The 13,606-nt window shown below is 50.7% G+C and overlaps 1 protein-coding gene across 1 annotated transcript in view; it reads left to right on the top strand.

Annotated features, from left to right (window-relative positions):
• Window positions 1–1,996: 1,996 nt before the first annotated feature.
• The window catches only part of ERGIC1 (endoplasmic reticulum-golgi intermediate compartment 1), a 103,284-nt gene continuing 91,674 nt past the window's right edge, over window positions 1,997–13,606 (top strand). The window contains exon 1 of the mRNA XM_042946572.1: window positions 1,997–2,150. Within this exon, the coding sequence (XP_042802506.1) occupies window positions 2,131–2,150 (20 nt within the window). The 5' untranslated portion in view covers window positions 1,997–2,130. The remainder of the gene's footprint in view (window positions 2,151–13,606) is intronic.

The following is a 13,606-nucleotide window of genomic DNA, read 5'->3' as shown; positions in this document are numbered from 1 at the left end:
CAAAGTCAGATGCTCAACTGACTGAGCCACCCAGGCACCCCTTTCTTTTCTTCTTCTTCTTTTTTTAATTAAAAAAAAAAATTATATCAGCTCATTTTACCCTCCTAACAAATCTGTGAAGAAGGTACTACTATTGTCCCCATTTTATGGATGGGGAAACTGAGAGACAGATGTAAAATAACTCAATAAGTGGACATGCTGGAACATGAACCCATGAGGTGTGGCTCCAGAGTCTGGGCTCTGTCCACATGGCTAACAGTCCTGAAGAAAGGGAGAACAGATATTGGGAGACATTGCCCCTATAAACAGGGTGGAACACAAAGAAGAAAGTACTCCAGGCAAAAGGAATAGCCAATGTAAACCCCACCCCAGTCTGCTTGCAGGGAGCAAGGTCTTTATAGCAGTGCCTCTGAAACTTAAATGTGCCAACAAATCTCTTGGAGATCATGCTTTTAAATGCAACCTGATTCAATAGGTTGGGGCTGAGGCGCCACAAATAGTGGTCTGGGCCCCGTGGCAGGCCACTCAAGGCCCCTTCACCTTTCTTGCTACCCCAGACTTCCAGTTCAGGCTGATGTCCTTCTCTCACTTCAAAGTGCCAGGCCACTTGTAGAGTGGCCCCGTGGCAGGCCACTCAAGGCCCCTTCACCTTTCTTGCTACCCCAGACTTCCAGTTCGGGCTGATGTCCTTCTTTCACTTCAAAGTGCCAGGCCACTTGTAGAAAGAAAGAAAGAAAGAAAGAAAGAAAGAAAGAAAGAAAGAAAGAAAGAAAGAAAGAAAGAAAAAGAAAGAAAAGAGAGAGAGAAAGAAAGAAAGAAAGAAAAAGGAAGGAAGGAAGGAAGGAAGGAAGGAAGGAAGGAAGGAAGGTAATGCTGGAGGTCAGAGGGAGGAAGAGATAACTGGTCAGGCTGTACTGTATGCTCCAGGGGAAGATTTTGGTTCACCCCCCACCCATAGTGCTGTCACAGTGCATTCTGAATCCTCCCAGAGGAACCAGGTACCATGATTTACCTCTTTTTATAGATGAGGAAACTGCCCTCTGGTCCTGCTTTTAGAACACGAGCCCCCACCTTCCTCCCCTGGGATTTTTCAAGCCCTATGACTGAAACCTTGGAGGTGGGGCCAGCAATAGAACCCCAGGGGAAGTTCGGAATTAGTTTCCTCTACACCAGTCTTGTGTTACCTCAACTATCAACTCTTCTAATCCACCAATCCTGGAGGGAGGTGCTGACTATGTGTGAATTTTGCAGGATGAAATTGAGGCTCAGAGAGGTCTGCCCTGGGCCAGGTCACAGACTTGGGCAAATCTCGCTCTGCCTAAGACAACCAGCATGTCCTGTATGGACCTGGCTCACAGCCGGCTCTCAATGAATACCGTTGGAATGAACCATAAACAGAAGGTGCAGGCAGAGGCAGCTATCTGGTCCACCACAGTCACTTCGGGTGATTGTGCCCATATCATGTGCCAGGCACTGCACTAAGCCAGTCTCCCAACTTTCTTATCTGACCCCCAGGAAAATGCCCCTCAAATGCCATCAGTCTCTTTGTGCATACGTGGAAAGGGTGGGGGCTCAGAGATGCCATGTGTCTTTCCCAGAGAGGCACAGCAGGGAAACAGATGGTGGGTTCACTTTATAAATCTAGGATTGCCTTATCTCCTCCTGTCACAGAGCTAGACGCTGTGCGCGACCCAAATCTGGATCATTCATTCAATTTAATCCTTACAACTCAAGGAAACCGTTTTGCAAATGCAACAGGGCTCTGAGAGGCTGAGGTTTGCCCGAAGCCACAGAGAGAAAGTGAAGGAAAACACAGTGGGGGCTTCGAAGGAAGAAACGCGTCTCTGTGGGTTCCCTGCCCCGGCCCCAAAAGGTCGGCCCCTCCCCCTACGCGCCCGCGGGCCCCTTTAACCGGGCGGCGGAAGGGGCGGTGGGGGGCGGCGGACAGCGCCCAATGGGCTGCGCGGAGCGTCACTTCCCGGCGGCGGGAGGCAAGCGGCGGGTGTCTGGGGCGGTGGGCGGCCCGCGGGGGCGGGGCAGCCGGAGGAGGCGTTGGCAGCGGGCTGGGACCCACGCGGCGCCGCGGCCCACCTGGCCTGCAGCGCTCCCACCCCCGGCAGCGGCGGCACGATGCCCTTTGACTTCAGGAGGTGAGTGTGGCGACCGCGGACACAGGGGGTGCCCGGGCACGACGCGGACCCCTCTTGCCGGCACGCAGAAGCGGCCCCCAGCCCTGTGCATGCCTCGGCAGGCCCTCGGGGACCTGGGGCGGGACCCCTGCAGCACACAAAGCCGGCCGGAACCGCGGAGGGCCCCCCGGTGCAGCGGCTGGCAAAGCCATCCACCTCCGGGCCGCCCATCCCTCCCCTCCGCCGAGCCCCCTCCTCAGCCTGGCCCCACACCACTCAAACGCGCATCTCCACCCCCATTCTGGGAAACAGATTAACTCCCTACCCCCGATGGGAACAAACGAGCTCTCCCCCTCCTGCCGTCCGTCCGTGGAGTCTTTTCGTGGCCCCTGCCCCTGCTGACAGGTGCGTCCGGGGCACCTCCAGTGAGTCCACAGGGGTCTGCAGCCCCATACCGCCTGGCAGCAGCTGGAGGGTTTTAGGTTTCCATAGTCTGAGGCTGCCCCAGCCTGGGCAACACAGGAGGCCTCTGCCAGTCCGGGTCCTGTTCTCTGGGTATGGGGGCACCATGGGAAGGGGAGGAGGCCAGGAGTCATGGGCAGGGCTCCCCAGAGGACCCAGCCTGGTCTGGCCTGGGCTTTCTGCAGTCACTACAATGGGTTCTTTGTAGGGTCCAGCTGCCTCATGGTCCACGTTGTGCTGGGTTAGGCCTTCTGGAAGCCTGCCTCAGAAGAGGTCTCCAACCAGGCTTTCCCTTGAGGTATGGAGCCCCAGGGAATGCCCTGGCCTGAGGCAGACACACTTTGGGGGGTTTGGCCAGGAAAATGGCAGGACTTTAGTGTAGGAGAAGAGCTGGATTAGAATCCTGGCTCTGCTCCCTCCACTGAGCAGCTCCGTATATTCTAGAAGTTAGGGGCGAAGGCTCTGGATTCAGACCTCCCCTTGGCTCTGTGGTGGGATAACTTGGACGAGTGTCTGAACCCTCTCAGTATCTCTAAAATTTACCACCTGCAGACTGGGGCTAAAATAAGGTCCTCACCTGCGAGGACTGAATGCATGAGAAGCACTTAAGTCAGAGCCTGCTGTAGGGTTTAGAGCCCAGGAGGAGGATGTTAGTAGATGAGGATCTTCTCCATGAGGTCATTTCTTCATCCACAAATAGGGATTCTAATGCCTCGCAGGAGGGAACTGTCTCCCTCCTCACCTGCCCTTTCCCTCCCTACAGGTGTGAGTGAAATCAGGGTAAAGTGACAGTCTTCCCAGAAGGAAAAGCCTGGCAGTGACCCTTATGCATTGGCTGTTGTGGTACTCTAGCCTGTCCTGGGCACCGATGTCATCTAGAAAACATCTGCCAGCTTCCTGCCCCTTCCATGAAGCCTAGAGGTTCGCACTAGGGTCTCAGACAAATGCTTGCAGACCCAGGGCGGTTTCAAACAAAGAAAGTCCCCTCTGATGGAATTCAGGGTCAGTCCTTTGATAATAAAGATTCCTGACCTTCCCACACACACCCTCCCCCGTCCCCATGTGATTTAGTAGGTTCCGGTGATTTTGACTTTGTTGGATAAATCACTGCTTTGGGTCACTTAATCCTGTCACTCTGTACCTAGCCCCTTATCTTAAAAGAAGGAAGTTGAGGCTCCAGGTTGAGGGTCTTGCCTTGGACCTCATGAGAACTAGCCTGAAGGGTGGGCCAGGGTCCCAGGTCACTAACAGCTTCTGACCTGGTGCCCCTTGAGTTGGAGATTTGGAGTGCCCCGGTGCCACGGGGACCCCAGCTAAATGAGGTGTTGTAATAAGTTTTCTTGAGGGCTTGGGCTTACCACAGAATGTTGAGAATAGATTTCACCACTTTGCATTTGCACTTTGGAGGACAAGACATTTCTGCCTGGCAACCCGCACTTTTTAAGATCCATTAACTCCAGGGCTCAGTTTCTAAGGAAGGTTCCACCACCCCACATACCTTCTTCCTCTTCAGTGTTCATCAGATGTTTACCGTGCTCAGCCCTCTGCCACGTGGCCCACAGTACAGAGCTGGGTGACATGTGGCCATGCCCTCTCAGCACTGGAGAGAAAAGAGGAGAGCATTGTGGGGCCCAGGAGTGGGGGCATGTTATGAACCAGGATGCTTGGGGCATCTACCCCTGTATAGGCACTGCAGGGTCCAGACTTGATGTCTGTTCCCTTGTCACCTGTGAGAGGGAGTTTTCATCTTCATTTTAAATCAAAGGAAAGGGAGGCTGCCAGGTAGAAGCTGTTTGCCCAGGGCCATATACTGGTGAGCTGGTGGAGTTGGGATTTGCACTCTGGGCTGTTAGCTCCAAAGCCTTAGCTCTGGGAGAAAAGGGAGTGCTTGGAGGGTCCCACAGCCCTGTTAGATCTCTTAAGAACTGTGGGGGAGTAGAAAGGGGCCCTGTGATTGGACCCCCTCTCCCAGTTCAAGGCCTGGAAGAAATCCAGGCTTCCTGCCTGCTGTGGTGCCTTAAAACCAACCAGAATCAGGAAGAGGCTGGGGGGAATGGCAGTCTCCTGCCCTTTCTTATCAGTACTCTTGTTTTCTTATTGCATGTGGGACCTTGCACAACTTACCTCCTGTGTATTCTGTCTGTGAAATGGGCATGAGAACAATATCTGTTGTTGAGAGGATTAAATGAGTCAATGTGTGTAAAGCATTTAGACACAGAGTAAGCACCCAATAAATTTTGGCCGCTATTTTCATCATTTGTGTTATTTCATGTAAGCACCTATATGTCCTAACACTGTATAATTCACTTAATTATTATGCTTATTCTCTCTCTCCCTGCCATTAAAATATGAGCTCCTTAGGGCAAAGATTTTTATCTGTTTTATTCTCTGTTGTAACTCCAGTGCCTGGAACAGCACCTGGGCCAAACTCATCCTTGGAAATGCCTCTCAGAGTCTGTCAAGGAAGCCAAAGACATGGTGTGCTTTGATATGTCAACTCTTCCTTTACTAGGCGGATTTTGAGCTATTGGTGGAGAATTTTCTCCCCCTTCCTTCCTTGAATTGGCTCTAAATTGGTTTTGGGGGTTGGGAGAGGAGGGATCCTGGGACTGCAAAGATTACTTGTGTTTGCTTTGCTCCTGGTGAATTGTTTCATTAATCGCTGGCCCGTTGCTGTTGTGGAACTGGCCTTGTGGACCCAGATCCGTGGGCGTTGGCTCTGACCATACCCAGTTCCGGCTGGCAGGGGTCAGCTCAGCCTTGGGTGGGGGTGGAAGGCAGTTCCTGCAGCCCAGGCCCGGACGAGCCTGAGCACTGCTTTCTGAGAGGCAGAGGTGGCCACTTTCCCACAGTGGAGGCCCCCAAGTTGAAACCCCAAGACCTGGGTATGCTGCTGCCCTGTCACTGACCAGCTATGCCGTGGGCCGGTTTACCTTCTCAGAGCCTCCACTTCTTCATTTTAAAGACAAGTAACCTTCACTGCCTCACCTGGTAGTGTAGACGTAGGGGCAAACGAAGTATCCCTGCAAGGTAGGGCCAGCTACATAATCTGTGGGACCCTGTGCAAAATGAAAATGGCATAACCTCTTGTTGGAAACGTATTGAGAATTTCAGGACAGCCACAGCAGAACATTAAAATAAGCGTGGACCCCTCGGAGCATGGGACCCTATGTGACTGTGTAGGTCACACGCCCATGATGCCAGCCAGCCCTGCTGCAGTGCCTTGGTTTGGCCTCCATTGCCTCCTACCTTGGCATCCCTCCAGGAGACCCCAGACTTCCTCAGGAACCCTGAATGAGCTTCCCAAAGTTGACCTTTTTTTTTTTTTTTTTTTTTTTTTTACAGTGAGCTTTCCACAGTTAACCTCATTTTCTCATGTCCTGGTTTCAACCTTCAAACAAGGCCCGTTGCTCTGAGGATCAAGTATGAATTCCTTAGCTCCTCATGTGGCTTTGTCTGAGTGGGGCCCTGCAGACCCTGAGCCCTCCTCACTCCCCATACCAAGCTAAGCCCCAGCCGCCACAGGGGGCTCTGAGCACGTAGTTAACACTCAGCATATAGTAGTTATCATGAGTGTCTGTATTTTTATCCTGCCTCATTCCAGAAATTACTCGAGGAAACTGACAGAAACATACTTTACATCAATTTTTAAAGAATATAAATGGGCTGGGGTGCCTGGCTGGCTCAGTCGGTTAAGCCTCTGACTCTTGGTTTAGGCTCAGGTCATGATCTCACAGTTCGTGAGTTCCAGCCTGGCGTCAGGCTCTGTGCTGACAGTGTGAAGCCTTCTTGGAATTCTGTCTCCCACTCTCCCTGCCCCTGTCCCGCTCACGGGCATGCTCTCTCTCTCTCTCTCTGTCTCTCTCTCAAAAGTAAATTAAAAGGATACACACACACACACACACACACACACAGGCTTAAAAATGAGGTCAAAAGGGAAATGATTAGACCAGAGAAAAAACGATGTGAAAATCAAGCCAGTGTTTTGTGTTTATGGAGCAGTTCCTAGTGCCTGACACTGTTGTTAAGGATCTTATGTGCATCCACTCATTTAATCCCACAGCACCCCTACAAGGCAGACCCCGTTGCTGTCCCACTTTACAGCTAAGCCACTTGAGGTGCAGCAGAGTTCAGGAACAATGTGGGTCAGCAGAAGATGCTCGGGGTGGAATGCTGCCGTCGGGCTCCAGAGCCCCACTTGTATGCTGTAGGCTCCTCTCTCAAGCTTTTCCCCTTCCGTTCACCAAGTGCAGAGAGAATGGATATCTCCTTTAACTGGATTCATTGGGTTTCTCATCTCTAATTCTTTCCCTACAGTGCTTATTAAAAAGCTTAAAGTCACTAGCTTCCCCCCCATCCCCCCCCTTTTTTTTTTTACCAGCCTCATTTGGTCTGACACCTGATTTGGAAATTGTCTTTAAAGTTGCCAGTTAAAGGGTCTTGCACTAACTTAGAGCATCTCACTCTGGAGGGTCCAGATTTTCCCACTTTGGCCACTGGGGCTTTAAAGCATAGAACATCAGTTTACCTGCTCACCTGGACATAGGCTAAGATGGAAAAATCTGTCCTCTCAAGGCAGTTTGGATTCCTGACTATGATACCTAATGTCTTGAGACGGGGCTTTAGCCAGCTGTGGCCTCATTAAGTGCCACTTCCCATCTGGTAATCCTTTCACGTTTTGTCTTGGAGTTGCTGCTGGGCTGTTTACATCAGGCATTAGAGGGGCAGGCAGGGCGTGAGGAGGGCATTTGGGGTGATGCTCACCTCTGCCTCAGTGATCCTCGACACTGGCTCTGCATTAGAATCACTGGCAGAGTTTAAAACAATTCCCCAACTCAGGCTACACTTCAGACCCAATAATCAGGATCTGAGGGGGAGGGGCCCAGGCATTTGTATAGTTTAAAGACCCTCACATGACTCCAGCGCACAACCGAGACTAGGAAAATTGCTCAGAATCAGAGAACTAGTGGGGAGCAGGGCCAAGAGCTGTAGGGGAGCCAGAGGGTGGAGTAGGTACTTGGAGGGAAGGCTGGGGAGCGGATCTAGTCCCACCTGTCACTTCTATGTGACCTTCAGCAAGTCACTTCCCTATGTTGGGACTGTTCCTCACCAGTAAAGTGGTCAATAAGTGGTCTTACTTTTCCACTGATGTCCTTGCTCTTGAGAGTGTGGTCCCCAGACCAGCAGCTTCAGCGTCACCCAGGAGCCTGTGGGAAACGCAGAATCTCAGTGCCCACCCCGAATGTGCATCTGTGGTTTAATAAGACCCCCAGGTGCTTTGGATGTGTGGTAAGGTTGCCAAAGCCCTGCTCTGGATGCCTGACTTGACACAGCCCCTCTCAGTCAGTGCTCCGTACTGTGCCCCCCGCCTGTGGACTCACAACACGCATGTACCTTTCTAAAGATGCTAAGAAATCCTGAGTGAGGGGAGACCAAGTCACTTGGTTCAGCGCAGCTTTTGCCAAACTGATTGTCCAAGCCACCGTGTTGTTCATGGGGCACCCAGTACCCTTTCTCAAAGATAGTGTGGGAGACAGCCCTAACTGATCCTTTAAGGAAGTAGTAATTAGCCTAATTGTCTCTTGTCCACTTGAACATTCAGGTCTGTTAGCTTAATTACATTGGTTGTATATGCAGGAAAAGTATAGGACAGGAAAAAACCCTCTAACACTAGCATGTATTTGTTTTAAAAAGTCTTGTCCATTGGGAGAGGCAGGAGAAACTCAAGGTTCCCCGTACTGTCGAGAGCTAGGGGATACATAGGTGCTTTGCAAATCTACTCTCCCTGAGGCAGAAGTGTTATTATGCCTGATTTCCGTCCGGGGAAATCGACCTCAGAGATGATGGATCCCACAGCCGGTGGATCAAGGGGCCCTGGGGACCAGCATACCCCTGATACTGTAGTCCTCCCCTTGAGCTCCTCCCTCCTACAGCCTACTGGGCAGCACAGCTGGACAGGAAGCAAGATCCATTTGAAATGGATCAAATGTTCTGTCTCTCCAAAAGGTGGAAACCCTATTGGAGACGAGAGGCCTGGCCATCATGAAACCAAAGTACAGTCACAATCCCTGAAACATTGGGTCCTGATGTTGTGGCAGCCCCTCCATGGCATTAGCTTTTCTCTCTTGCATTCGAGGCTAGGGGCTAGAATCTCTTTGGAGGAGGAAAGGAGGCAATGCTAATTTCACTAGCTGTGCCTGACGGTTCCTCAGCTTGTGATGGGTGAGGACTCTGCTGGGCCCGTCACTGGACTTCGGTCACCCTGGCCCCACGAAATACAATTATTAGTATTATTAGCAATTTATTTTCTTTTTTTAATTAACATACCGAAAAACTGGCTTTTCTTTTTGTGTACTCTTCTATGAAATTCAAGACCTTACATCATGTAGTCACCCCTGCCCTCATGTGGATACAGAACCGTTCTGTCACCCTAGGAAACGCGCATGCTATCACTGTATGGGATGCAACTAATTCAGTTTTTTGAAAATTATGTGGTAAGAATGCTTAAGGTGAGATATACCCTCTTAACAAATTTTTAAGTGTGCAGTAATGTTAACCATAGGCACAGTGTTGTTCAGCAGACCTCTGGAACTTACTCATCTTATGTGACTGGGACCTTCTACCCCTTGAAGAACACCTCCCCGTTTCCCCCTTTCCCCAGCCCCGGCACCCACCATTCTACTGCCTATTTCTATAAGTTTAATGGTGTCACATACCTCATGTGAGTGGATTCGTGTCTATCTGTCCTTCCGTAACTAGCTTGTTTCACTTAGCATAACACCCTCAAGGTTCATCCATATTGTTGCATGTGGCAGGATTTTAAGGCTGAATAATATTCCACTGTACATCTATACCACATTTTCTTTACCCGTCCATCTGTCTATGGACAGTTGAAGTTGTTTCCACATCTTGGCTACCGTAAATAACGCTACAGTGAGCACGGGGTGCAGACATCTCTTCAAGATCCTGATTTCAGTTCTTTAGAGTAAATACCCAGTCTAGTCGCAGGATTACTGGATCCTATGGTATTTCTATTTTTAATTTTTTGAGGAGTCTCCATACTGTTTCCCCAGTGGCTGCCCCAGTTTGCATTCCGACCAATAGTGCATGAGGGCTGCCTTTTCTCCACATCCTTGCCAACACCTACCGTGTGACAATGGCCATCTTAACAGGTGTGAGGTGATATTTCGTTGTGGTTTTGATTTGCATTTCCCTGATGTTCAGTGATGTTGAGCAGCTCTTCATATACCCTGTTCCCCATTTGAATATCTTCTTGAAAGAAACGTTAAGTTTTTTGCCCAGCTTTTAGGTCAGGTTATTTGTTTGCTCATTTGTCTGTTTTGTTTTGCTGTAGGAGTTGAAAGAGTTTCTTCTGTATTTTGGATATTAACCCCTTTTTTAGATCTATGGCCCACAAATGTTCTCCTGGTGACAAAGTTGCCTTTTTGCTCTGTTAATTATTGCCTGTATTCAGTTTTATTTTTTACTTATTTATTTTTAAAGCGATTGAACTGCACACTTTGGTTTTTTTCAGGTTTATTTATTTTGAGAGAAAGAGCGTGCATGTGTGGTGGGGGACAGAGAGAGGGAGAAAGAGGGAGGGGTGCGGAGAGAGAATCCCAACCAGGCTCCATGCTGTCAACACAGAGCCCAATGTGGGACTCTATCTCATGAGTCTCAAGATCATGACCTGAGCCAAAATCAAGAGTTGGACACTGACTGAGCCACCAAGGCATCCTTTTTTTTCTTTTTTTTTTTTTATTAATTGAGGGAGAGAGTGTGCACACAATCAGGGGAGAGGAGCAGAGGGAAAGAGAGAGAGAATCTCAAGTAGGTTCCATGCTTGGCACAGAGCCCAACGTGGGGCTCGATTCTGTGATCCTGGGATCCTAACTTGAGCCAAAACCAAATGGAGCCACCCAGACACCCCATCTTTATTCAGTTTTTTTTTTTATTTTATTTTTTTAACGTTTTATTTATTTTTGAGACAGAGAGAGACAGAGCATGAATGGGGGAGGGGCAGAGAGAGAGGGAGACACAGAATCGGAAGCAGGCTCCAGGCTCTGAGCCATCAGCCCAGAGCCCGACGTGGGGCTCGAACTCACAGACCACGAGATCGTGACCTGAGCCGAAGTCGGACGCCCAACCGACTGAGCCACCCAGGTGCCCCTATTCAGTTTTAAAACAGGAAGCCACAGCTCACAGCTGGGACATGACTGGCCCAGGGCACACAGCTGAGGAAGTACAGTATTGGACTTGAACTTGGGTCTGATTCCAGAGCCAGGGTACTTCACCACATGCCGCCCTTCCTGCCTAGCTGATACTTTGCCATTGTTAATTTGTATGGTTCTCCCCTCGGTCTTCTGTCCTCTTTTCTGTCTCACTTCCATGCCAGCAGTTATTGGCATGTAGAATTTAGCCAAGATGTCCCTTAAGACCTTTGGGAGACCCTGGTGATACTTGGCCTGTTTTGAGGTTTTGCTGGGTCCAAGAACATCTTCATGGATAGCGTCTCCACATCTTCAGGAGAAAGTGCTCCATGGTGCACCGCCCCTGGCCGCCCCTGCAGAGTGTTTTTCTGCACTGAGTCCCTCTGAGGACGGCCCACAGTGGGTCCATTTGGCAGATCTGTGTGGATTCGAATGCCTTTCCCGCGTTTACTAGCTGGGGGACCCTAGACGAGATACTTGGCGTCCATGAACCTCAGTTTTCCTCCTCTGCAAACTAGGGCACCCACACTTTCCTTGCAGGGTGGTCGTGAGGACAAGATGCACTCGTGTGGAACGTGAGACAAGTGTGTCTAGAAAATGGAGCATGTCTCCCTCCTCGTGATCTCATCTGCAGCCCTGTCCTCACGTTCCTCGCTAAGCCCTGGGAGACCCCAGCAGAGGGTCATCTGGTGGGGGCACACCATGAAACCTCAGGGCCAGTGACACGCTCATGTGAGAACCCCTGGGGTGATTTGACCCAGAGCTTGCCCCTGTCTCAGTGGCACCCACACGGTGACCCCAGACACCAAGGCATTGACCTGTGGTGAGAGAGAAAGGGGTTGGTGGCATGCCCGGAAGCCTCCGGGGCCCAGGCAGGTAGCTCGGTGGGTGATGTGCTGTGCACTGTGGCCCACGCGAGAGCAGCCCTCCCATCAGGAAGGGGCAGCTCCAGTGTAGCTCTGGGGTTCTTTGCTCCTCACATTGCCCAGTGTCTCAGGAAAGGATGAAAATCTTAGAAGTTGTGGGAAAATGGCTCGTAAGCATTTCCAGTTTTATTTTTGTTGAACATGATACTGGGCCAAATCCACACCTTCCTAGGGCCGACAGTGGCCTGTGGCTGACAACACGCAGCCCGTGTGTGTCACACACAGCAGTGTGACCACGCACTAGCTGGGTGGACAGGGCTTGGGGCAGAGCCCCCGGACTCTCAGAGGTGGTCTATGGGACCTGGCCTTGGAGCCCAAGGCAGAGAAGTGAGGGACCCATGGGTTTGGGCAGAGGCAGCCTTGGACCACGGGGCTTCCCCCCAGTGGATGGTCCTGGGACGATGCTGCTGGCTCCGCCTGTGGCCTGGACTTTCCCCTCCGGTGGTCCCAGGGCAGGCCAGAGCTCAACTTGCTCCAGATCACCGACTGTATCTTTCACGTGACCTCCCAGGGCTGTGCTGTGGTAACAGTCGTGCCCTATGGTAGTCCCCGTTTTTCAAGTGCCAGGCTAAAGGCCTTTCTTGGATGCCCTCAGTTGATCCTCACATCGAGGAAGAACCACTTATTATTCCCGTTTGCCTGGTGAGGATGCTGGGCAAAAAGAAGGGACAGGACTTGGCCAAGGTCACATAATCTGCAGGTGACACAGCTCATCTCTGTGTTAGAGCTGGCTTTCTTAACAACCCTCCTGTGTCCTGAAGGCGAGTTTCTTGAATTTCTTGGGGCCTCTCCATGGACACACCTGATGTTTCCTGCCATCTAGTTAGTTGTGTTTACAGTTCATTTCTTTGGAAGCCTTGGAGGGGCTCCGGGTCACTGGAGAGGAGGCTGGACCTGGGTGATCATTTCCTGTCACCATATGCATCTGTGGGCAGGAGATTACCACCAGTGAGCCACTGCTGGGGAGCCAAGCAGAGTGGTGCAGCCCTTCCTGTGGGGAGCGAGTGGAGCTGGTCTCTGGAGCCCCTGTCAGAGGCAGGAGTGGACTGTAGAGGCGGAGTCACTTGTTCATTGAACATATTTATTGGGGCCCTACTGTGCGCCAGGCTCTGTTCTAGAAGCTGGGGATGTAGCACTGGGCCAAACAGAGAAATCCTCCCCCCAGCCCCCAAACTCATGAGACTTGTTTTAGTTCTGGCATTTGCTTTTCCCTTTCTCTTTTAAATTAAACACACTGTTTTATTTTGGAATAATTTAGACTTCCAGAAAATTTGTAAACATAGTATGGACCCCCATAAACATACCCTATCCAGCTCTCCCCATGGTTCACACCAAACATTACCACATCTGTTATGCCTAAAAAGTTGATATCCGTATATTATTAACTAAAATCTGAACTTTATCTGGATTTCACCTGTTTTCTATTAATGTCCTTTCATTGCGCTGGGATTCAATCCAAGATCCTACGTTGCATCCAGTGGTCGCGTCTCCCCAATCTCCTATGGTTGAAGACAATTCCTCAGTCCTCGTCTTTCATGGCCTTGGCAGCCTTGAGGAGCACTGTCCATGTGTCCTCAAGAATGTCCTCCAGTCTGGATTTGTCTGCTGTGTTCTTATGATCAGACTGGGTTATGGGTGGCGTGCCTTTCTCAGTGCATCCTTTCCGGGGTACCACGTGGTGTCAGTGGGGGTGTTGGCCTTCAGCTGGGTCAGGCAGCATTGCCAGGCCACCCCTGTGTTGTTTTTCTTTTTGTTTTTTTTCTTTAAAAAAAAAGTTTTATTTATTTTTGAGAGAGAGAGAGACAGAGAGACAGAACACGAATAGGGGAGAGAGGGAGACCCAGAACCCAAAGCAGGCTCCAGGCTCCAGGCTCCAGGC

The sequence above is a fragment of the Panthera leo genome, chromosome A1, assembly GCF_018350215.1.
Source record: "Panthera leo isolate Ple1 chromosome A1, P.leo_Ple1_pat1.1, whole genome shotgun sequence".
NCBI classification, from domain to species: domain Eukaryota; kingdom Metazoa; phylum Chordata; class Mammalia; order Carnivora; family Felidae; genus Panthera; species Panthera leo.
Note: the sequence above shows the minus strand (reverse complement) of the source record. Positions and strands in the feature narration are given on the sequence as shown.